We start from the raw sequence: 27162 nt of genomic DNA, 5'->3' as shown, positions 1-27162 counted from the left end.
CGCAATCCCACGCACAGCAACGGCAACACGAACAGCAGAGGCAACACCGGCTAATTTCACTGATTTTTTTCTCCTTTCTTTTTTTTTTTTTTAATACCCCCTTTGCTTCCCTCCTCTCTCCGCTTTTTACCAAGACTGTTTGCGAACTTTTTTGGTGTGTTGATTTTCCTTCGCTCTTCGCTGATGTCTCTGCAAAACGCAGAGACAGCAGCAGCAGCATCGCCAGCACTGACGCCAGCAGCAGCAGCAGCAGCAGCATGTCCCGACGCAAGCAAGCCAAGCCGCAGCACCTCAAGTCGGACGAGGATCCCGCACTAGCCGAGGTGATATCCGAGCATGGTGAGTGGATTTGATCAGCTGAGGTTGTCTTTTATCCCAGGTCTTCTTTTCTAACAGACTGCTGTAGCTGTCCTGCTGCTGCTGCACGATAACACTGCTGTCTCTCTACTTTGGTTTCGGAGCGTTTTTTTTTTGTTTGTTTTTTAAGAAACTCCTTTTCTTTTAAGTTTCACCTTAAATGCCAAGTATTTTTGGATTCATATGGATTATTTCTGTGTTTCTTATAAAACCATATTCTTAAATATAGCTGCAATTTTTCCGTTATTCATCTATTTTGATACACTTCTTCTTTATCGCTTGTTTTCGTCTTAGGAATTAGTTTAACCTGCATCCCGGCTGCTGTGACTTTTTAGAGATTCATGTCAACTAATGCATATAATAATATAGAACAGTGTACATTTGCAGCGTTTATGTGTTGGAGGCCTTTTCAAAGGCCTGTTTCTAACTTTAAAAAATGACTTAATGCGTCCTCACATGTCAAATATCGGAGTCTTTGCAGTTGACTTTGTGTGTTCATGCGCGCACACCGAAATGCACGCACCAAACTTGCCCACACACAATTTGACAAGTTGAGGGGGGAAAAATAGACATTCAATTTTACTGCAATCAAATTGTGATTTCCGCAAGAAAATCATTTAATTGGTGAAACATTTTTAATTATCTAGATTTCTAAATAATAAAAAATAGTTCACCGCTTTTTAAAATTATTTTTATTTTTGCATTCGTGTCTTTTGTGCCCTGAGCGCCTGTCTGGCTTCTACTCCGTGGAACAAAATGCCAGTTCTGTTGCAGGTCGAAGGCTTGTTTTTGTTATGGAAATGTTTTTGTTTACCCCCCTCACATAAATTTAGCACACTTGATTTGTTCCCTTTTGCTCACAATGTCGACAAGATCGGTTGACAGAGCTCGTCCTTGCCATGTGGAAAAGAGAAAAAAAAGCCTCATTCATCTTTTTTTTTAATTCTGTGGATTCAACCTTTTTTGCGCAATAGAAAGATCATTATAGAGCCAAAGTCAGATGTTAAGCAAGGTGAAGTGCTGTAGGAATTATAGAAATAGCATGAGCACTGTGGGGATGTTACATGCCTTATATTATTATACAGGAATCATTTTTATACATTTAGTATTTTTCAATGTGCAATTTAAACATGGATTGTAATTCAAATATTTTACATAGATATTATAAATGTAGGATAAATCAATATATGAGGTTTTAGATAAATTAATGTAGTCTTTTTTTGCACATTTTCTAAAAATATGATTTACTATTGTTTTTAAAAATGACTTTTCTTAGTATTTGAACTGTTGCACCTTTTTTATCATGATGTTTCTCATGTACAGCATCCACAAAGCTTGGTGTTCCCAACAAATCACTGCTATTATTTATACCTTGCTATGTTGGCCAACACACACACACCCACACACACACACACACACACACACACACACACACACACACACACACACACACACACACACTCTCAAACACACACACGGTCACACTCACACTTTGTAGGTCTTCTTTCTAATAGAAATGCGTGATGTAATCTCTGGGGAGCAGCTCTCTTTGCATGGAGGGGGGAATACTGGGTGTCACACTGATGACCCTTGTCTCCTTTGTTGTGATTTAGCTTTAGTTGGATTTATGATTTTTTGGGGGGGGGGCAATTTGACAAATTTAACACCCAACATTGTATGTGCTTCAATGTTGAGATGAGCTGTCCAAGATTTTTTTGCTCAGATACGAAAAACATCCATCAGGTTGCTCGCCTGTAGGATCACGGAATGAAGCGTGACCTCTCTTTTCTGTCATAAAATCTGACATTTAGACTAATTAGATGCAGGAATTACATCTTTAATATATATAGTTACAAATTGTGAAACATATAGAACTGTTTAGATTAATCCAGTAGAAGAAATGAGTGAATTCTGAAAAATATACACACTCCTTTCCTCTATTCTTTTCTCCAATTTAACACCTCCCTACATAAACAGGGCTATATGTGTAGTGTTAGAATAAAAATACTCACACACAGACTGTGTTGTGGGTAACTTATAGGCCATTGTGCTTAAAGACTGGAAGTGGCTGTGGAATGTTCTTGCCCTATCCTTGCTGGAGCACTTATACTGGCTTGCTTGTTTTCATGCAGGGCAGACGCTGCAGTGAAACAATCCCAAGCCTTTTTGGCAGAGCACAGCGAGCCCATACACATTTTAAGATAAACCTAATAACACCACATCTCATCCGAGGCTATACCTTACGGACGAGCGACGAATGTCAAGGCTGTCAGTGTAACGTTGCAGCGTGATCCGATTGTCCCCGATGCCCGTCGCCGCGGTGCAGCTCGTGACGACACTATTGATCGCTTTGGCTTGACAAATCATTGCATATAATGTCGGAGGAATTCTAAAACTTTCAATGGTCGGCTCCATTTGGACTTAAAATCTATATATGAGTTTGGGAGGCGAGTGGTAAAAGAGGGGCGGAAGGAGTCGAGCGTCCGGAGTGGTGTTCTAGATAGGAGCTCGAGGGCACATGCGGGGTCTGAGGTGCATTTTGTGATAAAATGCGCGAAAATATCAAGGTTAAGGAGTTTGGTGATGATCTGAAATATTACATCACTTTGTGTGTTGAGATTTTTCCCCAAATCTTCAATTTGATGACTTTTTCTTAGTGTGTATGTGTGTGTGTGAGTGTGAGTGTGTGTGAGTGTCTTCCACTGCTGTCCACTGCAGCTCAGTTAATGTGCTGCATCCCTTAAAAAGATGGAAAAAATAAAATTAAGTGCCAACAAGCCCTTGCCTGGCATTTCATCTCCCCCTAGGGCCTTCCGGACACTTGCCCCCCGGAGGCATGGGGAGGGGGGGTTTTGTATGTATGTATGTATGTACCAGTGTGTGTGTGTGTGTGTGTGTGTGTGTGTGTGTGTGTGTTAGAATTGGAAAAGGGAGGTGGAGGAAGAGAGAGAGAGAGAGAGAGAGAGAGCAAAAGAGAGAAGGCGGGGGGGGGGGGGGGGGGGGGGTCTGCTTAGGAGCGCTTTTATAAAGCTTGCTGACTTAACCTTTGTCTAGCCCGGCAAGCCAGGTCCTGCCGCTAGATGTCAAGCTCCCTGTACAATTAGAACATGTGTGCCGTTGACCTTGGCAGCGCAGCTTATACTCGTGTCCTAGAAAGTGTGAACAGCGACGGGCTTTTCATCTCGCCACCACTTCCTCCTGCATCCAGCGTCTTTGAAGGTGCGCGTGTGGAATGCGCGGGAGGAGGCGTGCAAAATTTGCGGTGCGAGCACGTTCGGTTTCCATCTTGTGCTCACACACACACACACACACACACACACAAGAGTTTCCTTTTTTTAAATGTGCCCAGTTAAAGATGGAGATGCACGGGATCAATCACGACCAAGACGAGTCAAATTTCAGTGTGTTACTACAGTATAAAATGATAGTAGGAATCTGAGTGTCTTAAGAAGGATATATTGGTCTTGATTTCATTGAAAAAGGTTGCTTTCATGTGTCTTATTCATTGCAGTATTGCTGAAGGCCGCATCCACTTTCATTCAATGTCACAATCTACTGAATTCTCACACACCGTCACTATCTTTCACTTTTTGTGCCTTTCTCTGCAACATAATGTTAGAGGCAGGGTGAGTAGTTATGGGGTGTAAAATAATATATAATATAGAGAGAAGATCCCTGCTGACAGTGACAACATGCTTGTTGCCCACTTCCCCTGCAGTGGGGCTTTGTTTGGCTTTTGTTTTAATCCCCCTCTCACTATTGGGTGCAGGCCTGTAGACCACCCACACAGTTGTGCCAAAGATGTCTTCGAGAAAAGCACTCAAATATGGCTGTGTCTTAATTACTACTCAGCACTGAAAACACACACACACACACACGCACACACACACACCCACAAGCATACACACACACGTATACATGAACAAGTAAGATCCTGATTTGAGAGGAAGGACTAGACAAGAGCGAAGGGCTTTTTAAAATGAGACAAGACAGCAGATTTAGGGGATTTAGGAGAAAGCCATCAAGTGAAGAGGTAAAAGAAGTGTTTTTGTCTGTAGATACTTTTGTTTGTTTTGATGATTTTTGGCATTGATTGATTCAGGAAGGGCTCGGAAAGGTCACGCAGGAGCAGTCTGACAGCTGAATTGCGTCCATTTGATAATGATGGCGTGCTTTGATTTCTTGGCGTTAAGAGTACAGTCTTTCCATTTCAAAATAATAACATCTAAACAAATTTTTTTAAAGGAGCTGAGGCACATCTGCTTTTAAAAAAGACATACTTTAGAATTTCCTTGTGGCCTGCTGAGGATGAGCCATTAGATCGTAAACCCTCCTCCTCCTCCTCCTCCACATCTCCAGCTCTTTTTTTTCTTTTTGTAAATCCACATCCAGAGAGATAGCGAGGCCATCCTGACGGGTGACACAGTCATCTGGACCAAGTGCCGTCATTGAATACTGTATTGTGAATGCTTACACAAACAAATCGTTAATGTTTTGGCTGCTCCACATCTGCAGGCAATGACAAAGGCCCCTCTGTTAGTGCAGATATGACTGTACCACTGCAGTAGGGCTGACCAGGCTGATGACACACACACAGAGCTGTGCGCGTATAACGCTCGAGCCTCTGCAGGTCTGAGGACGTGTGGAATCACTCGAGGAGATGATTTATGCCATTAAAACCACAGACATTACAATACCTGAGACTGTGCAAGAGCAGAAATAAATATAATGGAGTTCTTTTTTTTTTAAAGAATTGGTTTTTTTTTTTAAAATTATAAACAATAAACCTCTAGGATAATTTACAATGTGAGAAATAGATGGATTATTTTTAAGAATGTGAATAAACACATTTTAAAAATGCGCTATCAAAAAAAAAGTATGATTTTAAAGATCTCTTTTTCTGTGTTTTTCGACTGTCGAAAATGTGAAATAAGTTAGAAATGTATTCCCAAAAAAAAGATTATATATGTTATAAAATAACTGAATGGAAAATAAGAAACTGGCACAAGAATGCCTTCATTGCTAAACCTGGCAGGCCTCCTTTTTTTTTTGCACCCCCCTCCTCCTCCTACCCTCTCCTCTCTACTCCCCGTCCAACTTGGGCTGGACCTACAAGTGATGCATCTCTCTTTAAGGGTCCTAAGCTATCCTCAGATGCTTAAGAAGAATGCATTTTAAAACAGACAGAAGGAGGGGTGCTTCTAGGAAGGCTGTAAGTGCAGTCGCTTTTTTTTTTTTTTTTTTTTTTTTAAAGAGATTACACTTCTTACTGCTTGTGCTTATGGGAATCAAATCAAACACATCATAGTCTGACAAACACAGTTTGAGGTGCAAAAAAAAGTTGAAATCTAACACACAATATCCTTAAAATAATCTTTTTTTTTTTTTCATGACACAAAGCTGACTTTACCTTATCTTGGAGTAAATATTACCAGTGTCATTGTCTGTGTGTGTATTCATTAAGTGAATCTGGAAATGGTTAAGAATGGGAGAATTTGTAATTGCTCAATGCTCCGCTCAATGCACGGCTCTGTGGCTTTCACAGAATCAGTGGAAAGCATGAATACCTCATCTGATATAATATGTCAGATTAGCGGTTTCAGTTAGCATGCCAAAGATTGCTGAGCAAGATAGCGGACACACAGATTCAATGTCTACAATCCCCCCATTGACCACGTTCAGCTTAATATTTGCATCTGAGTAAATTAAGACTCTTAGAGGAATGAAAAACGGATTGGATTTTCTTTTTTTTTTTTTCATTCCTTCCTTTCTCATGCTATAGGAAAATCAATACCCCACCCCCTCTCTCACACACACACACACACACACACACACGACACTCAGACACACACACACACACAAACTCTCTCCTTTTCACTGTCTTGCAAACACACGCCAACCACAAAATGTCGCCTTCATACAGCTGCTCATCACGATGGCACCTCACTGTTGGTTGGCACCCAAGCTGGTTGTGGAAGAGTATCAGGTGGTGCACTGGTGTGTCTCGTATTGTAACATATTGACTTAATTGTACCGATGTTCAGACTGCGTCTGATTTTGTGAATTTGTCCTTTAAACTTTATTTTTTCCAAAGGCAGCGTGCACATGAATTAGTCACAGCATTTTTGGAGCTATTTTATATAAAATAGTGAAACAATATTCTTTTAGGTGCAATTATGATGCATTTTGCTACTAAATTAGAAAATGTCACATAGGAAGAAAATATACAAAAAAATTGGATTTTTAAAAAATTCACAATATATAATTTAAAGTAAGAAAAAAGCACATTTTATCTTTTATTTCAACTTAAAAATGCAGCTCTTCACAGAGTAGATTTAACAAAGTAGGCCTGAGCATACACACTTATTCCCACACATGGCAGGCATTTTCAGTGTCAGAAAAAATCATGCCCATATGTGTATATGTGGCCTTTTAAAAGGTGTATATCTCTATACATATGCAGGTAATTTGCATGTCTACATAAGTGTGCGAGGAAAAAAAACATGCCTTTGTGTGTGTTTGTGTGAGACTGTGTGTGTGTGTGTGAGGTCACAGGCATACAAAGGCCCCCACTTGTAATTGTATGAATGAATAAAAGAGATTGACAGTAATACCATTCTAATAACTAATCAGCTCAACACAATGCCTACTCATTTGTGTTGACCTTTCAACCCTCAATTATGGAAATGAGTTCTGCTGTCCGCTGCTGGGCTAAGGAGATTTTCAGCCTGCTGTCACGTGTCGCTGAAATTTTTCAGCCTCTTGCTTCTATTCACTTGTGGATATTTGTTTTGAATTTGGTGTTTTTTGGTGATGTTATTTAAGAGAAATGTACAAAATGAACAATTAGGTTTTGCGTTTTAATAGAATTTTTATATTGAGTTTTACAGGCTGGTGAGAAGAAAATCAAAGGGGGGAGGTGACATTGATAGTAAAATGTAGACATAATACACATCCAAAAATGAGAAGCAGATTATATTTCATAATCCTTTAATTATTTTTCCCCCCTCTAATTTAACCTAGCAACATTGACGATTAAGTAAAATAATATCTGGTTGTGTCAGCTTTGCCCCCAGTGAGGATGGGAACATGGAGCCTGTCCAAAGCCTTTCTGTTGGTAATTAATAAGCTACAGAAACCAGACCTTGATAGCTCATGCCCCCTTTGGCCAGAAATTACAGGAGGAGTGACGAATTTCTGTACTAACGAGTCACTGTAATTGGCACAAAAGCTTCATGCCTTTAAAATGAATTGTGTGCTTACTCACTTACAAAGCACAGTAAGACCTTTAATGTTGTATAAACATGTGCAGTCTGTAATGTGAAGTGTTTCCTAGTAGTTTTTAGAGGTAAGGCCACCCTCAAAATCTCTTTTTATCTTTTTAATTCGTAGCTTAGGGTGGTAGAGCCTATTGAGTGAGTTGCACTCCTATGATTAGTGCAAACAGTGAAAATAGAAATCAGTGTTTTTATTCAGGCATGTTCCTTTTGGGACTTTTAGTTATGCAATCACATACACACAAATAATTATTAACTCAGTTTTAGCTTCTTTATTAGTGACTTGCATCGTTTAAACTATAATAGAATCACCTAAGAACTTAAACTTGTTTTAGAGCAGATTTTTTTTTAGAGTCCCTCTTTTTATTAAATAAATCACTTTCATTTGCAATAAATGCCTATGAAATTGTCTAAACATTTTTCATTGTGTAAAGTGTATAGTAAATAGTTTAATTTATAGATGAATAGTTATATAATAAGATATACAGTGGGTCTCTGAGTGGAACTGAATATACTCAAGACTGGAATAAAGTATGTGCCGGATGCTGTGGAAAAGGGCATATGTATACAGCCACAATAAACACACACACACACACACACCCACACACACATACTGTAACGATACTCAAACACACATACACAAACTTTTTTTTAAATACATAAAAGGGAGGCTGTTTTTACATGGTTTTGATCAGGTGTGAATTAGGTCAATGTTCATAGCCTGCAGCGGCTTGTTTGACTCTGATGGTTGCATGTGGAAGAGGAAGTGGCTTCCTACAACTGTGATTAAACATGTGTAACTAATCAGAGACTTTGCTGCCATTGCACTAGCATGTAATTTGCTGAGTCTTATTTCTGATAGTATGGGAGAGAGGACGAGAGAGAGGGGGAGAAAGAGACGGAAAGTAACTCTGGGAATTTCTTTAGTGAGAGCGAATGTTTTGCATTTCAAAAGACATTTCAAAGTAGGCACAATTTAAAAATAAAGATATTCCTAGTGTAATAGATTCAACAGATCTCTGCCTTTACCTTTAACAGCACAATTTTCCTGACGTCACAAAAACAGAGTATTCCAGTGTAGAGTCCCTCGCTTACATTCAGGGCTAAAGAATTACCGTTGCAATGCCAAATGAAAAGGCCCAGGCATTTGAAATTCAGGTGGAAATGACTGGGCTGGATAGCAGAGGGGAATCCTAATGGGGCCATCAAAGTCCTGATTTGTACCCAACAGATGAGGCAGCCGTGAATTGTATGAAATATTGGAAATCAATAGGTTCTATGGAATTTCATTAAGCGGCAGTATCCACAATTGATAGGCCCTCATAATTTGATGGATTGCACAAAGAAAATTATTAGCTGGCTCTATGGAGAGGGTGTGAATGCGCAAACCTGGGTCTTGAGAATTGGTGAACTAGGGCAATTTGTTCAGAGTAAAAAAATAAAAAGAATATTGATTTTGGTTATGTTAAAAGAGAGAGAAAAAAATCAAAGGTTAAATTCTTTGCAGCACTGCACCGCAAAATATGTGTGGATTCTTTATTGATTATTTATTCATTAATTCTTAATTCTTTTTTTTTTTTGCTCCCTCCTCCCCCTTTCCCTATCCCCTTCCACTCACCTGACCCCCCTCTCTCCCTTTAGCCCGAGGAGAAGTGCTGGAGGATGCTGACAGCGGGAATGAGAGCCGCAGTGGCAGTGAAGAGACCCACGTATGTGAGAAGTGTTGCGCTGAATTCTTCAAGTGGTCAGACTTCTGTGAACATTTAACAAGCTGCACCAAGAACCCACTGGTGCTCATAGTAAATGACAATGAGGACACACCTAACCCCTCCCAGGAGTATCCCACAGAGCCCTCCCCTGTACCCAGCTGCCCTAGTGAACAGGCTGACAGCGAGGACCCCAGGGAGGGTAACCACAGTCCTGCCGGTGAGGGGGATGATGTCCCAGAGACAGCAACCTTAAATGGGGTCAATGTCCTAGAAAAGGACGATGAGCAGATGGAGCTGGAGCTTTCTCCTGAAAAAACCATGGATCCTGAAGAGAGAGATGTGACATCTCCTGAGCCAGACGGCTCCCTACCTCAGCTCAATGATGTCGTCCCCTCCACTGTTACAAGTTACGCCATGCCAAGCACTAATGTTACCTTGGAGACTCTGCATGGCACTCGGGTCGCAGTTGCCCAGTTTTCACAGAGTGTGAGGGCGGCAGCAGGCAGTGGGGCTTCCACCATGGCTATTCCCATGATCCTGGACCAGCTGATGGCCCTCCAGCAGCAGCAGATACACCAGCTGCAGCTGATAGAACAAATACGCAGTCAAGTGGCTCTGATGAACAGACAGCCTGCCTCACAGCCTGCACTCAACCACCATCACAGCACTGCTGCTGGAAACCAGGGGCCTGTTTCCTCCTGTGTCCCCCCTGTCGCAAGTCAGCTTCAGCTACACAACTTCATCACTCCCCCTGTCCATCAGCTGCCTGTTAGGTTGCCAGCCACACTCAACAGCCAAGGTCCTTCACCTCTGACCTCAGCAATAGAAGGACCTCTCTCTCAAACACCACAAAGTAGCAGTCAGCAGTCTAACCCTTCAATCCCCAACACATCTTCAAATAATTCAGTGTTTCCTCCGCCCACTGGCTCTGGCTTGTCATCTTTACTTCCCTCCTGCTCATCCTCAGTCACGAACAACAACATTAGCACGAGTAGTAGTCTAATAGGAAGTGGTGGCATTAGCAGCAGCTCAGCTCTTCCCAGGAACTCCACCACCCCTCCATCACTCAGCCACAACAGCCTCCTGAGCTCTGCCTCCAATCTACCACTGATACCTCACAGCTCGTCGAGCAGCGTTATCTTCCCCAACCCACTGGCCAGTATAGCAGCCACAGCCAATGCGCTCGACCCCCTCTCTGCTCTGATGAAGCATCGCAAGGGGAAGCCCCCAAATGTGTCTGTGTTTGACACTAAGCCGAGCTCTGAGGATCCCTTCTTCAAGCATAAGTGTCGGTTCTGTGCCAAGGTGTTTGGCAGTGACAGCGCCCTACAGATCCACCTGCGTTCGCACACTGGAGAGCGGCCCTTCAAGTGCAACATATGTGGTAACCGTTTCTCCACCAAGGGGAATCTTAAAGTCCACTTCCAGAGGCACAAAGAGAAATACCCACATATTCAGATGAATCCCTACCCTGTGCCAGAGTACCTTGACAATGTGCCCACAAGCTCAGGCATACCATATGGTATGTCTCTGCCCCCAGAAAAACCTGTCACTACATGGTTAGACAACAAACCGGTCCTCCCTACTGTTCCCACCTCAGTCGGGCTCCAGCTACCTCCCACACTGCCTAGTATGATGGGGGGTTTTGGTGAGTCTCCAAACCTCACTCCACTCAACAGGTCCCCTCAGAGGCCCTCTCCACCCTCAAGTGAATGTGCATCTTTGTCCCCTAATATCATCATTGACTCTGGCATGACCACTACTTCACCTTCTCCAAAACCCAGCCTAGGGAGTGACGCACCTCCTCACTTGAAGCCTGAAGGTGTTCTTCTGCCACCAAGCTGCTCTACTCAGCTAGGGGAGAACACCACCACCACACCTACAGTAACTCAAGTGGTCCTTTCCACTACCACCACCTCCAACACATCGTCCTGCAGTGCCCAAGTCACTGAGCCCATCACTTGCCCCAACTCAATTTCCAACCAAGTCTCCCATCCTGTCCTCCCCATGCTTTCAGACCAATTTAAGGCCAAGTTTCCCTTTGGAGGTCTCCTAGACTCTATGCAAACCTCAGAGACGTCAAAGTTGCAGCAGCTTGTCGAGAACATTGACAAGAAGATGACTGACCCCAACCAATGTGTCATCTGCCATCGTGTTCTGAGCTGCCAGAGCGCTCTGAAGATGCACTATCGCATCCACACTGGCGAAAGGCCTTTCAAATGCAAGATATGTGGGCGGGCATTCACCACCAAAGGAAATCTGAAAACACACTTTGGTGTCCATAGGTCCAAACCCCCACTTCGAGTCCAGCACTCGTGCCCTATATGTCAGAAGAAGTTCACTAATGCTGTTGTGCTGCAACAGCACATCCGTATGCACATGGGAGGACAGATCCCCAACACTCCAATCCCTGAAAGCCTCCAGGAGATGGACATTGACCCCTCCTTTGATGAGAAGAGCTTAGATGCGATGAGTAGTTATGATGATGACCTTCTGGATGAAATGGAACAGGCTATGGACGATGAAATGGACTTAAAAGAGGGAGAAGTGGACCCATGTAAACCTTATTCACCTGGGAGTTCCCCACCAACTTCGATCATCTCCAGCATCGCTGCTATGGAGAACCAGATGAAGATGATTGACTCCACTGCCAACATGACCCGTTCATTTGGTCAAAAGCCCATGCTAAACGGCAGCAGCTTTGGAGGAGAGACTGATTGCTTTACCACTGACTCCCTGTCTGCAATGGGGGATGCTGAAGGTCAAAGCTTGGGGAGTCCTGCTTTGTCTGAGTCCTCTGGCTCTTTGCAGCATTTGTCCCCAGTTCACAGCCATTCTGAAAGCCAGCGATCCAAGTCCCCAGCTACACTCAACAATAATAACAACAGTGCCATGACAGCAGAAGAGGGCCAAGAGAACAATACAGCTGGCTTGACAACAGTTAAGTCGGAAAAATCAGAGACCCCATCTCCGCTTTCTGCAACTGAAGGCACCGGGGCCCTTGACCTGACCGCCACTCAACCTGGCAGGCACTTTATCAAGGAGGAGAGCCACTTCAATATGCTGTTTCTAAACAGAGATCGAGGTATGTAATGAACAAAGTCTACACTGAAGTCATTATATAAAGTGAATTTAATATAGATATAGATTTAATGTGTAGGCATTTCTAAAAAAATAATGTAGTCATACACACTATAATGTTATTGTAACAGCATCAAATAATTTATTGGATAACCCGTAAATAATCAAAAATAGTTGAAAATAAAATGTGCACATTTTAATACATAAACTAAATAAAGTCTTGTCAGCCTAAGTTATGGAGTGGGCTTCAGCAGGGAAGTGGGATTTATGGATTTTTAACTGACTAAATCAGGCAGTTGATTTGGGGCTCCCAGATTGCAAAATTACCCTGTTCAGTTTTAATGTTTAAGTGTTCTAATATTAATTTGACCTTTCTCTTTCAGGTCTAAACCCTCCAAATTTGGCCAGCACTGCGTCAAACATGATCAAAATGGAGATGAATGGACACGGCAAGTCAATGTCCCTGAGCGAGAACTCTCATCTTCCTGTGGGCATCCAGGTTCCTGCTGCAGCGCCCCACACCACCATGAGCCCCAGCATCAACCCCATGTTGGCTCCCCCGCCCCCGCGACGCACTCCTAAGCAGCACAACTGCCACTCATGTGGGAAGAATTTTTCTTCAGCCAGCGCTCTGCAAATCCATGAGCGTACACACACTGGGGAAAAACCTTTCGCCTGCTCCATTTGTGGAAGGGCTTTCACCACAAAGGGCAACCTGAAGGTATGTGCCAACTTGATATTGCACCAATTAGAACTGTATATAAACGGAGTTGTTCTGGTTGCAAATATGCTTAGTATATCAAATGTAACCCTCTAGGACCTTTAGAGTACTGTATACACCCTGTCACACACACACTACATGTAAAGGGGTAGTTTGCATTTTTTCAAGTTGGGTTGTAAGAGGTTCTTATCCATGTTCAGTGTATAACCTTCAGTAGATGGCGGTCTGCACCCCTCCAATTTGGAGAAGAAGTACTGGCACAGAGGCAAAGCAAAGTATTGTTGTGGACAGGTCAAGCAGCAATATGTAGCCACCTTAGCCACCTTAAAAAAAAAAGGCTCACCTAAAAAAATCAATATCAGTTTAAGTACATGCTATACTTAAAATATGTTCACCTTGCTGTGAGATAGCCTATTCCTTTGGCAACACATTTTCATAACTGTAGAACTTCTGTATTCCTACACTTGCCGCACACTGTATTACGCCGCAACAGCACTGTCTGACTCAAACAGCTGATCTGAAGTGTAATTGCATTAGATGGTCCTAATTTAGGTGGCTAAAATACATTTTGCTCTTGTCCCTGTGTACAGCAGAACATTGCTTAGCTTCTATCAGTACTTCTGCCTGCTTCTGCAAACTGGGGGGTACAGACTGCAATTTGCTGCAGATAATACACTGACTATGGATAAATACTGCATACAACTTCACTAAGTGAAATGTATTATCCCTTTAACATCAATACATTTCAGATGAAATAAGGACATTTAATTTTAACTAAAGAGCTTCGTATTTTCAAATATCCGTTTCAAATAAAACATCACTTTACACGATTTAAATATCAACTAAGGCTAAAAAAGGCGTTTCCATTCATACTTTTTTTGGAGGTCTGCGGACACAGCATGATAACTTTCCAGAGTTGTAAAATCCAGTCTGTGAGCTGTGCAGTGTTTTTCTGATCAGCGTTTAAACGCAATTATCTGTTACTCCAACTGGACTTGCTTGGATCATATTTCATTTTCTCACCAGCACTTTAAACAACAAGCCCACACCAACACAGCCCCTTGTATTGTCTCACACAGAGATGTTTTCAGTTTGAATGCAGCTGAAGAGTTCTTGTATGGTGATGAAGAACAAGAAAAAGTAAAAAATATTATAAAAAATAGGAGAATAGGAGTACAGCACATACATAAAGTACATGAGACAGGCATTCCTGTTCTCTTTACTCATGCTACTCAGACAACCAGGGTTACGCAAGTAACCTAGAATTTGCTTTTCTAGTACATGCGCAATTAACACACTTGCTATGCATACAGTCCATGTGGTCACAAATTTAGGCTGCACACAGATGTTTATTGACGAGTCACATAGACCCTCACAGACACAGGCAGATGACGACATTTATGTCACATGGACCAACACAGACCATTCCGAATGTGAAAATTATGAATTGGCCCTCAATGTGATATTTGTGCATTTAATGTAAATGTATGTACATTTTCAATAACTTCCAAATGTGTTTTAAAATAACATTTTGATGTACCACCAAGTGTGCGCTGCTCAGTTTTTACATTTTTACAGCCTTTTTACTTTGTTTGTTTGGAAGTAGTATTAGCCTTTGATGTAGTAACCTCAGTTTACAGTGACACTCATATTGTTTTGTTTTATTTATCTTGCTAATTTTAGGTTCACATGGGAACACACATGTGGAACAACGCTCCAGCCCGAAGGGGTCGGCGACTGTCCGTGGAGAATCCCATGGCCCTGCTGGGTGGGGACGCTATGAAGTTCAGCGAGATGTTTCAGAAGGATCTGGCCGCTCGGGCCATGAATGTCGACCCGGGTTTTTGGAACCAGTATGCAGCCGCTATCACCAATGGCCTGGCCATGAAAAACAATGAGATCTCAGTGATCCAGAATGGAGGCATCACCCAGCTGCCTGTCAGCCTTGGTGGTGCAGGAATCACTTCATTGGGAGCCATGCCTGGAGGAATGGACCGTGTTCACACTGGCAGCAGCCCTCCTATGTCTGGTATGGAGAAAGCTGGTCTGGAGGTTGGGAACAGCCGCCCTTTCTCCAGGTTTATGGAGGAGAACAAAGAAATTGGGATCAATTAAAGAGACTTTTCTGTATTATTCCAAGGTAGGCGTTTGGAAAAGACTAAGAGTCTGACGACAAGGAAAGAAACTGCTGATCCAGTCTAAACTCATGCGTACTATATTATGTACAGATTAAATATTTTTTGTTTGGTTTTGGAAATATAGTATTTAGTATTGATTAGAGGTCTTTGCCTTTCACCCATTCCCTCCTCACTTGATATTTCGCCTATACGAAGAATACTTTGTCTCTTGTTTGAGAATATGTCGTCTTGCAAGATTTGCATGGTACTTGGTTTTCAGTATGTTTGACTGCTTTTATGAATTCCTTTGAAACCAGGATCCTGCCTCATTTATGATGGGGAAGCATCTTACGGGACTAAAACAGAAAAGAACAGAGATTTGTTTAAAGACAGTCTGGCCTTTGTCTGGCAAACTTGTTTATGATTGCTCTTTTAAATTTAAAAGGGCCATGGATAGACTGAAGAAAAGACTGAAGTATAGTGTTTCTGTGCTCGCCTGATTTTTCTTTCTTTCTCATGAACAAGAAAACTTGAAAAAAATAATGTTTGAACTATTTTAATCTTTACATTTAGTCTCCCAGCATTGTCTTATAATATTGTCCTGTGTCTTTAGTATTTATGATATTGACAAAAAAGCGGGTATACAAAAATATATTTAATGGCCCAAGCATTTTATTGATCCATTTTTTTTCTAAACTGCAGGCTTCACTGATGAATATCTCTTTCAATAAAACAGTATCTCGTTTGAGTTGACAACAGAGAAAAATTGTAGGTTTTATTTGGATATCTGTTGAGATTATGTGTATCTTGTTACATGCACATGTACATGTACATGAGGCTAGAGATATCCGAAGCTGCTATGACCACAACCCTGCTTTTAACCTTTGTAAAAAAGAAAAAAAAAAAGAAGTGATCCTTTTGAAGAAATATCTATGTATAGAAATACAGACAAATCTAAAACAGGTATGCATATTTTGTATCACATAAAAATAGACATCATGAGTTGAGAGTATTTGTCATGTTTGTGAATGCACTTTTTAAAAACAAGACGTTTTGTCTGTGAGTTACCGTTAACCTTTTGACCGAGCTATCTATCACGTGCTGTTTTCATTGTTTTCAGCGTAGCACTCCTACAATTTGCAGTGTCGGTTCTCTGTTATTGCATCTGTGCTACTCGTCAGAGTGCAAACTCATCACTCAATCAAAACCTTCTTAAATAAAAAAAAAGAGAACAGGTGTGTGTTTGAATGGTTTCCTTATCTGCATCATGTTTCCCCTTTTTCTGTCACCCTTTCATTTCCATAAATTAAAACTGAGATACCAAATACATTTAATCAAATCAAGGTGACGAGGTGTCTTTTATCATTATAATTATTATTATTTAAACTTTTTTAAAAACATATTCAAAATGCTGTTAATTGTTTTAGAGCTAAAAAGATTAAGGGAGAAAAAAAAGTCTCTTTTTTTAGTATGGGCCTAATTGACAACCAGAGTTTCTTACTGAATTCAAAAGCAATGAAATGATTAATAAAATTAAATATGTTATTATGTAAATTAATTTTGAAATCATTATTATTTTAATTAATGGCATTTGTATTTATTAATTATAGTATTTAACTATTAATAAAGCATTCATTTGTCATTGTGGAGCTTCCCTGAAAAATGTTGCCCGTTTGTTTTCTCCTCTTATGAGTCACATTGCTCTTTTAACAACAGCTCACTGATATTGGTTTGGGAACAGCTTCCCTCAAAAATACCCATAAAAAATAATTAGATTTTCTGCCTTTTTTAAATTTTTATTGTTGCTGCTTTGCATGGAATTTAAATTGGGAAAAGCATGTGTATTTGTGTGTGTGTGTGTGTGTGTGTGTGTGTGTGTGTGTGTACAGATAAATGGTGCATCTATAACAGTACATGTAATTGTAAATACCATAACAATATATTTATTAGAGGAAATTGCAGCAACTTGGTATGCTATTAAGTTTGCAAAATGTTGTATTATGGACGATCATTATTTTTAAAACATAATATTACCAATAATTACTGACTGTTTGGCAAATAAATTAGGCTTTAAACTGAATGCATACAATATCCATACAATGGAATGCTGACAAAAGATGACGTACTGATAGTAACACCAAACTTGCCGTGACGTCTGATCTAGTGTGTAACACAATAGGAGATCAGGAAGTCACACGTGAATGTGTGAGACCATCTGTTTGCCAAGATGTTTCACTTCAGAATTCAGACACCTTCCTGTAGTGTTGCGGCAGAGTAGATGTGTCAGACAGCTCCGTGTCTGATAGTAATATATGCCGTTTGGGATTCAGTTAAGTCATCATATGTGTGTAAGCGTGTGTGAGCCGTAAAGGGATGGTGGCCTCCTTGCAGTGTTCCCTCCTGGTGCACTACACTTGACACATGGTCCACATGTGTTCGCACACACACAGACTCTCACACACACAGGCTCACTCTCACATACAAATACCCATGTCTTTACTTTTTCAAACATTAAAATAACAATGAAATAGAATTTTAGAGAAAAAAAAGTATCCCTGCTGTGAAAATTGCGCACACAGGTGCAAGATGAAAGTTCATGCTAACTTTAATCGCTGGGAACAAAAGAGGGTTTTTTTTTAGGTCTTATCTATGCCAACTGGACTGGCAGATGTGACTATAGCCTTGATCCTGAATTCCTCACTATAGAAAGTAAGATTACAATTGTTTTAAACTCATTTACATGTCAGATAGTAGAAAATGACAATAAATCATTCTTAAAGGGACAAAAAAAAAATCAAATTGCTGAAACCCCTCCAAATCCCCAAATCTGATGATCTCAAAATTTCCTCTGTGTTCAATCATCCTGTCAGTCTAAATGAATGCCTGCATGGTTTCTAACAGGTGTTTCTAAGCAGCTGATATATATAAACTACAATTAATAGACACTTTAATTACCACAGCTACTGTGGGAACCTCAACAAGTCAAAACATGTAATCATATTTTAAGAGAAAGATGCATCACTGCACTCATATGTAATGTGTAACTCCTATTATAAAACCAGCCAGCCAACCAGCACATTATCCACCGCAGCTAAAAGTGGTGATTGGCCCATCACAGTCCAGCTTACATCAGCTTTCATCAACAAACCATAAGTGTTTATTTTTGTGTTATTTTTCTCTTTGACTTCCACAGACATATTACTTTTCATGTTGATGAATTGGAGTTAAGTCTGCCCTCGGGAGCTCTTCGGGGCTGATCCAGTAATGCTTGCTGCTGTTTGTAAGCCCATTGTTTGACATTGCGCTGTCAGCTGATCGCACAGGCTTAGTCAGTGGAATTGTCAAGTAATGAAGAAATTTCATACTGACTGTTTTTCTCTATGAAGGCACTTATTTTGCTCATATTTGAGTGGAAACAAAATACATTCCACGCATTCTTTGACCCATGTGCTCGTGTTTAAGCAAATTATTTTGCAGACAGCCAGTATACATGCATGTAAAGACTCTTGTTTCACAATCTAAATGCCAATTCTTCTCAAATTTATAATATAATTCAATGGTGTGTTGCTGGTGCTCCATATAAATATTTGTGGGAAAAGGGCTGTTTTACCTCAAGTGATTTAAAATTAGGATGATTCTCCACTGCGACACGGGGTTACATGAGGTTATAAACTATGACACTGTAGGATTGTTATTTCCAGAAAGAAACCTCAGCATGTTACACAGACTTTTTTTTTTTTTTTGCTGCTGTCATGTTATTTTTGTCCATTAAGCAATACAACACAATGGAATGTCTAACATGTGAAGTGCAATTTCATTTTACTGTTAGAAACAGAATGTTTATGAGAAACCAGGGGAATGCAGACAAGGAATTATTCGAGGTGTGTCCATTTAAGAGGATTTTAACAAGTATAATTTTAGAGTGGGTTGTAAGGATAATTGTCTAAAAGTAAACGGTCTCCTGGATATTTTTTTTTTCTCTTTTCTTGAATTTTGGCAGCTTTCCTCTTTGTTCAGCATACAGAGAAAATTGCTCTGGCTTTTTTTTTTGTTATGTTTTGTTTTGTTTTATCTGCACCTCACTCCTCACTCTGAGCTACCTGTTTGAAGTGAATATGTGTGACATTTGGGCATGGCACAGTGTGAACAGACAGGCCATCATTGGGACGGGGCTGTCGGCTGTTTGTTTAATGCCCTGCCTACTGTGAAAGTCTCCCTGAAACAGGCGCAGTAAATATCCCCATTGATCCAGAGGCAGGGGGCCCTACGATGATGTAGTGGCGAAGAGCCACAGGAGTAAATCTAACCGACAGTAATCCAATCCCATTCTCAAGGCTCTGGGATCTGAGATAGGTGCTTTAAATCCAAAAGTGTACCTTTTTGCACAATTTCTCTGCCTTTGTTGGTTCTGCTTCTCTTGTGTTTTACTTCCATGCCTCAGCTCTAGAGTCAATCCATAGCTTGATGAGGCAATATGCAAGCCGGGCTTTATATTTGTTTAAATTCAAAAGCTGGTAATGACGATGCCACATATCAGTCTCATGCTCATCCCAAGGCAGATTCCAGCTGACAATCATTTTTGCTTGTCTAAAGCCTTTGCATCCACCTGAAGTACAAACTCCACATTTAAGAGAGTGTGAAAGGTGTGTGTGTGCCTGCATATGTGATAACACTCCTCAGGTAATCTGTGTTCTCAGCGGACGGTGGAGGGATACGCTGGAAACTCTGAAACCCCATTAGGCTGGAATTTCCCTTTGATGGCCAAAAGCTGCCTACCTAGCGCTTGACTGGTTGCTTGGCTGCTCCGGCAAGTGTTAGTTTTCATGCAGCCTCTCAAGATGACAAAGTTACGCACTCCAGATCTCCTGGAATAGAATTGTGTGGTTTACGAATCCAAATTCTTTCCTGTATGGATTGTTGAGAGTTGCTGATGCGTGGTGCACTTTAGCCTGGTGAGCATTTTGAATCATTAACAGTTTGGTACAGTGAGGCATCAACAGTTCGGCATTGCTCACCAGAGGAGATGCCTGTGGTTTACTAGTTCACATCAGAGTTCCGTTTTAATGCATTCTACTGCATGCATCCAACAGTAGTCGGTGGTTTAGCATAGCCTACATTTAACGCCACTCGCCACAGAGTGAAAATGGAGTGAGAGGGCTTCAGAAAGTTAGGGACAACATCAGCATTCATTTAAGTCAGAGAACCTGTGTTCCAATGGGAATTATTGGAGGGGAGCGTGTACATCTGAGATGGAAATGGGTTGTGCACTTTTACTTGTGTGTTAACATGTAGAACTTTCAGTTAACTCCTCCATCCTTGTTTCCATTCAGCAGAAATGCGAGCAGAGAAAGCCCCCCCCTTGACTTTTGCTCACGCCTCATAACACTTTTAAGTTGATACACCTTGCAGGCCTCTATAACAAAGAGGCACTGTATATAAATCTCTGAAAGTCTGACTGGCTGGTCACAAGCAGGTTGAAGGACACTCCTTTTGCCATGTTGTTGAGGTGTAGTCAATGTGGGGGTGTTTTTTTTCTTTCTTGTGTGTGTATGTTAGGTCCTTAAAGAAAGCGAGAATGAAGGAGCACGGGGGTGTTTGGAGGTGGGGGTGTTTTGGAAAATCAATGAATGCGTGGAACATAGCGGTGGTCCACCTGAAAGGGAACGCGTCATCAATTAAACAAACTTGGCAAACAGGGCCAATTCATCAGAGTGCGGCGAGGATCAGCTATTGGGTTCAGCTTCGACGTGACAAATGCCGGACCTCCTCTGTGTGCCCAAGGTTGCCGATCGATAGAGATCATCATTGTGATGTGGCCTTTTATCTCACAACCTGCTCCCTCAAGCTTTATATTATTCCCAACACAGAGATCTCAAAGGAGGAGGAGGGGTGAGAAGGGCACAAGCCTGATTGTATCTTTTATTCTCAGAACGTATGGGCATTATTTGTTCAAGACTGTTTTCATGGCTTTTGATGATCAGCCTCATCCCGTTGCAGGGAAGTTTTGAGGCTTTTTTATTGGGGTTTCGTACCTGCCGCCGCAGTTTGTTTTGTCTTGGGATTATTCCTCGTAAGATGAATATCAGTCTGGTTAACACGTCGTTGCCCACTGAGGGATTGAATCGTCTCAACACGAGCCTGCTCCCCCTCAGCGGTACTTATTCAAATGTGTCAAATCCGGCTGAGAGGAAAGCCTCCTGGGTTGCTATTGATCCATGCCATTATGGAATTCCATGCCAATAAACTGTCATGACTTACTGTAACAGTCCAATGATTAGGCTCCACTTCAGTCACATGACCACCAAGAGCTTCCTCATTATCAGGGGCCATTATGAGAAAATGGAGTTTTGTAATGGAGTTATGCAATGATAAATATTGACTTATTTCAGCTTTAATCGGCTAGTTTAACTGTGTTATTGGTGTATGGGGCCTATAGAATTGCCAGTAATTGCAGTGTTGTTATGTGCACCATGATCCACTCTTCTGACTTTTTTTCCTCAACACTGTTTCCTATGTGCAACTAAATCAGACGCACACCAAGTTTAACATTATGTCTTATTTGCCAACAATGATTTCTTAAAATAGAATACATAGAGATTTTTAAGTAAAATGTGTTTTGAGGTGTACAACCAGAAAGAGTAGATCACTTTCAAAAGTTGAGCAAGGTTCTACTGTTTAACAAAAAGTACTAACTGACAATGAGACACTCAAAATGGAGAAAGGGGCGACAATAAACAAGAAAAAAGTGTTGGTGGAGTAAACAGATCAATGAAGTGCTTTTATTCTTTGCAATATATATTCTCTGCTGCGTAAAACCCTGTGTTTAAGGGTTAGGGCTGCGAACAGCATTGCAGGGTTTCTCTGGAATAAAGTGAAGAAATGGTAAATATGGTAACTTCATTATAATACGAATATGCTATTATGGAAAAGATTTTGCAGACTGCCACATCAGGCAGGTTTCAGTCTTTCTATATATATGCTAATCTCCTGCATTTCTCAGTCTAACTTTGTGGAAATCTGTTCAGTTCCTTGCAAGTGCTGAAACTTTACACCTGGACTGCGGTGTAAAATATGCATGTGGACACTATCAGTTACATGCTTCTAGCCTACTCCAGCTGGGAGAAATTGAGGATATTACAACTCACTCTGTGTTTCACCAGCCAGCCCCAGTTTCCCAACACTGATTTTAAGCAGTCTCCGCTATCTGCTGTTCATTAGATGAGATTTCAGCCCGGCTAGTAGCTGCGGGAAGGAATAAAGACGAGGCTTGGGAAACTACTACAGCGGTAGCACCTGACAAATATGGCAGTGTGGGCTCTTGTTCTGTTCCTACTGAAATGAAATACGTAGCTTAAAATACATCTGTTACTGTTTTAACTGCTGAGTTCAGTGCAAATCAGATGTTTTTACATCTACCTATATATATGTATATATATGTATACATACATATATAATTACATTTTAGGCATTGGAGAATCATGTTTTCACTTTGCAGTTGGTTCATCTTCACCTGCTTGCTCAAGTTTCTCTGAGGCAAATGTATGATGGGCACGTTACACAAAAGAAATGCATGTCATTTTTTATGTAAGCGATTACAGTGAATATCATTTGTTTTATGTTGTTGCGGTGGCTTAAAGCCATGGGGTACCAACAGAAGAATGAATGATGCAGAGGACTGAAATTGCACTATGCCTCAAAGTACATTATACCGTGCATTGAAATGTAAGAAACCCAGCCTCAGCACATCTTGCAATACCCTCTTGACTCATACTCTTTTTAATGCAGCCAGATTGTGAACGGTACTTGCTGATGTATGGAATTTGAAGAGTTCAGAGTTGTCACTGTCTGTGATTGACATGATGAGAGGATCAATGTAAAAGCCTTCCTGCCAAGCAATAATCCATCCAAACTGATCACGCTTAAAATTGCCTGAGGGTATTGATTACATGTGCAGGCCCAGAAAACACCGTAAGCACTGTGCAATAACAATCAAGTTGGCTAAGGAGGCTGACCCCCCCACCCCCACCTCTTTCCTATTTGGCATTTGCTTATTCTTTTCAATTCATATAGCTTACACTGTGCATTAAAAGCATTGTACAGACTAGGGTCAGTATGCCCCATTAAGAGAAGGCTTTAGCAAATACCGGCATCAACAGTATGAAAATAAGGCAGTGATGTTAAAATGTGACTTCATGGTACTTCAAAACCAAATGCACAGGACTTAAAACAAATTCTAATCCTGGTAATGATGTTCCTATATTATTTCATGCTAATTTACAATGAAACATTTCAGGTTAGATAGTACACAGAAGAAGATGGTTAGGGTTAGAAACACTGTGAAGGTTCAACAAATGTACTTATCACATCCTGGATAAGAAGGCCGATAGAACAAATGAGAAACATTCAATGTAGTCCTTAAAATGTACCTTTCATATTAGTATTTAAAATTAGTCCATTAAATTTAATAGGAAATAACTTCTTTCCTACTTTGCACTTGCGACAGGTTGAGGACCTGGAAGCGATTGCGGCTATTAGGCACCATATAACCAGCCATGTAATGATGATTCTCACTATGGTCTACATAAGTACTTAAAAAGGTGATAAAAAAGAGATATGGCGTGGCGGCAGGTTGCCACCTTAGCAGCCTGCGATGCAGTATGTAGGACAGAGCTGTCCATGATCACAGTAGACCATTGCATTACACCTTATCATTTCCTCTGGAGCTGAAACTCAAACTGAGACTCATCAATAATGCACCTATGATCTCCCATTCAGAAGAATCTCAATTGCGGATCAAGCTACTTTAGTATCTACTCTCCGCTCACCACATCTACTTCTTCCTGCATACTTTCTTTAAAAATAATGGCCATACATGTAAATTCACTTTACTGACCACAATCTCCACACTAATGAATTCAAATGTCCAGGATACTCATTTGGGCGTATAGTTTTCCGCATAGATTTTCCCATTAGTCCAATGCTTAAGATTCATGCTGTTTTTTTTATTTTTTATTAAAACCCACACAAATGGATGTCTCCATAATGAGTTTTTTTTTTTTTTCCTATGTTGGCCGGGGCAATAAAATGTCAACTGTTGTCTCTGGGACAAAATTATATTCCTGACTATATTGGGTGAGAGATGCTCCTCTATTCAGTTCTCTTACTCTCTAACTGAATTATTAAATACAAAGAATCTGGTTAAGCAGTGTACATTTTCCTAAAAGGTCAGAAAGTTCATTAACTATGGACTGCCATTGATTGTACCCTTGTGTATTTCTCTGCTTGGTGTAAGTCTTTAATGCCGGTTCTTGTGTAAGGCAAAAAGCCTATTAGCCTACCTACCTTCTAACCCTACAGCAATTAAAGCACATAAATGCAAGTAAAATATATTGTAAATAAAATATTTTTTTCTATCAGAACACATTTTGCCACTTACACTTTGATATAAGGCTTTATTTCACAAAAGTTACAAAGGTAACAGTGCAAAAGGTTGTCCTTTTTCCCAACGTGAGGCCACATCTACCCACCCTCCACCACTCTTCTCCCCCCGGCTATATCTTTAAACAGAAAAATCCATAATGACTATGACAGCCACAGTATCTGTTTCACAACATTCCGCTCATGTCAATCAGCATGATGCCGATAAAGATCTGTATTTTGATTGAATGTGTGCAAAACTACTCATACTTTATACAAGCCACTTTGATGTCAAACCACTTGAAATCATATCAGATGCTGCCCAACGAAAGAACGCCCAATCAACAGAGATGATTTCATAAAGAGGGCTCTTAGGTTTCAGCGTCATAAATAACTCATGGTAATCCCATATTTCTCTGACTTCTCTCATTTGAGCTCGGGATGGAAAGACGGCAGTTGTGACAAACATTGTTACCGCGGCTGCCAAGACGTTCTGACCTGGCTTTATGTGTCTCGGCTGCTCTGGTTTCGAGCCCTCATGAGGTGATGTCCCAAGTTATCCATACCCTCACCTATTTTAACCCATGACACACTCTCCATATATAAAAAATATCTAGTATTGCTTGTATGTGTTTTAGTCAAGTCATGGAAGGCAACAGAAACAATTTAACCAGCGAAGAAGCTGTGATTTTTGTATAATATCCGTACTCTTTCATGCTGTAAGTAATGTTGCTGTTTTTGGCTGCCTGTTTTACAGTGATAATAATGTGTGAGGGCGTGTGCATGTGAGTCTGCCGCTCTGTAAGGATTTTTGAAATGGCTTGAATCATAAGTCATGGGTACCCCTGCTGAGACCTCTTCCTACATGTGCAATTTTCCGAAGCCAGCCGCTCGCCAAGCAATAATTATGCTGAAGTTTTCAATTACACTCCTTCCATTTCATTAACAAAAAATGTTTGGCTATTGTATAATTAGATATATGAGCTTACCACCTACATTTAACATAGCCACTACACAGCAGCTTGATGGAAAACAGAGAAGGATTTTAGCATGTGTGCATTTACAGCGGTTTAGTAGTCTACTATAAAGTAAAATCAGCTAGACGTTATGCAGCAGGCTTCCCCCATCCTTTTTTTTCCATCGCTTGGTAAGGTCCTCTAATCTACAAGATGTATACAGACCTATAATTGAGTATCATGAGATGTTTGATGAAGTATGGGAGGTTTTGTTAACATGCAAAGTACACATGTACACGTGCTACATATTATCAGCTGTTGGTGCCTATAAATGTATACGTTCCAAGATTAGACATTTGAGCCAAGTGCACCAGTGAGAGATTATTAGTTACCTTAGCCACTGGCATTAAATTAAACCAGGGCAACAAAAAAAAACATCCTAGGCAAATATTTATTTTCCATTAAACAATTTTACAGAGTGTTTTAGAGCACTCGGAAACTGAAACTCAGCCTCCCCTCTCACTGTTGCAAAGTATGACCCGTTGATGATATTATATAAAAAATTAAACTGTCCATCATCGTGGCTATCTTGCCATCTTAAGTGGCTGTACCCTGTTACCACACAGGCTTGAGTTTCAGGGCAATGCAATCCAATACAAGCCACAGAAACTCTCCTCAGTCCTGTCATTTTGTCTGTTCCCTTTCACATCCCTCGCAACAGGTTTCCACTAGAGGCCAAGGTTGTTCTCAGTAGAGAGGTATGTGTTGCTGCTTTACCTACATTACCAGAAAACCACAAAGCTTATTCCGATTGAGAGTAACCTAAATCTTTAACTCTGTGTCTGCGGCAGATATTTTAGAGACTCCCCCGGTGCACGTTCGCCAAATTCAAACCCAATTTTGACATTTCCAAATAGTTCTTATTTGACCACAAAGTTATTGTTCACTGGAGATGTGGTTGACCTACTTGCTTGACACCAGTGCGTTGCTGATGGACAGCGATGCCTCTAAAGGTGTGTGTGTGATGTCAAAAAGCTGACTGAGACCATCTTGGAGACAAAAAAAAAAGAAAAAAAAAAGAAATGTAGGAGGGAAGAGTGATCTGATGACGCAGAGATAAAGTCAGCGGGGGACAGAGTTTTAATGAGCCTGGCCTCTCATTGGAGAGATGGCTAGATGTTCAAGCTGGGGCTGTAAAGTGATCCCAGCCTGATATTCCCCGGCCCTGTGACAGAATTATTAAAAGCTCATCCTCTTAATGCTGCATCCACAGTGTCACCTTTCATAGGTCCTCAAGAGACACTCGCCCAATAGTGCTGCCTTTTTTTTCTCCACAGGTAAATTGGCATACAACAGACGAGCGTCCAATTCGATGTTACCGACTGTGACCGGTGACGGTAAATTGAACCCGCTCACCACAACTTGGAGCATGACTTGCTTTCAGCCACACTTAATGCTTTTTTCTATCTGTCAAAGTTAAGACATAAGTATTATGTATATGAGCTCTAATTCCCTGTCATTAGTGAT

The 27162-nt window shown here is 40.9% G+C and overlaps 1 protein-coding gene across 1 annotated transcript; it reads left to right on the top strand.

Moving 5' to 3' along the window:
• The first annotated feature begins 257 nt into the window (after positions 1–257).
• Positions 258–15260, top strand: sall3a (spalt-like transcription factor 3a). The gene is made up of 4 exons (XM_062422719.1): positions 258–339; positions 9276–12428; positions 12808–13145; positions 14829–15260. The coding sequence occupies exons 1-4, from the start codon at positions 258–260 to the stop codon at positions 15258–15260; spliced, it is 4005 nt and encodes a 1334-aa protein (XP_062278703.1).
• Positions 15261–27162: the final 11902 nt, after the last annotated feature.

The sequence above is a fragment of the Scomber scombrus genome, chromosome 7 (genome assembly GCF_963691925.1).
Source record: "Scomber scombrus chromosome 7, fScoSco1.1, whole genome shotgun sequence".
Lineage (NCBI taxonomy): Eukaryota > Metazoa > Chordata > Actinopteri > Scombriformes > Scombridae > Scomber > Scomber scombrus.
This window is presented reverse-complemented; position numbering and strand designations above follow the sequence as displayed.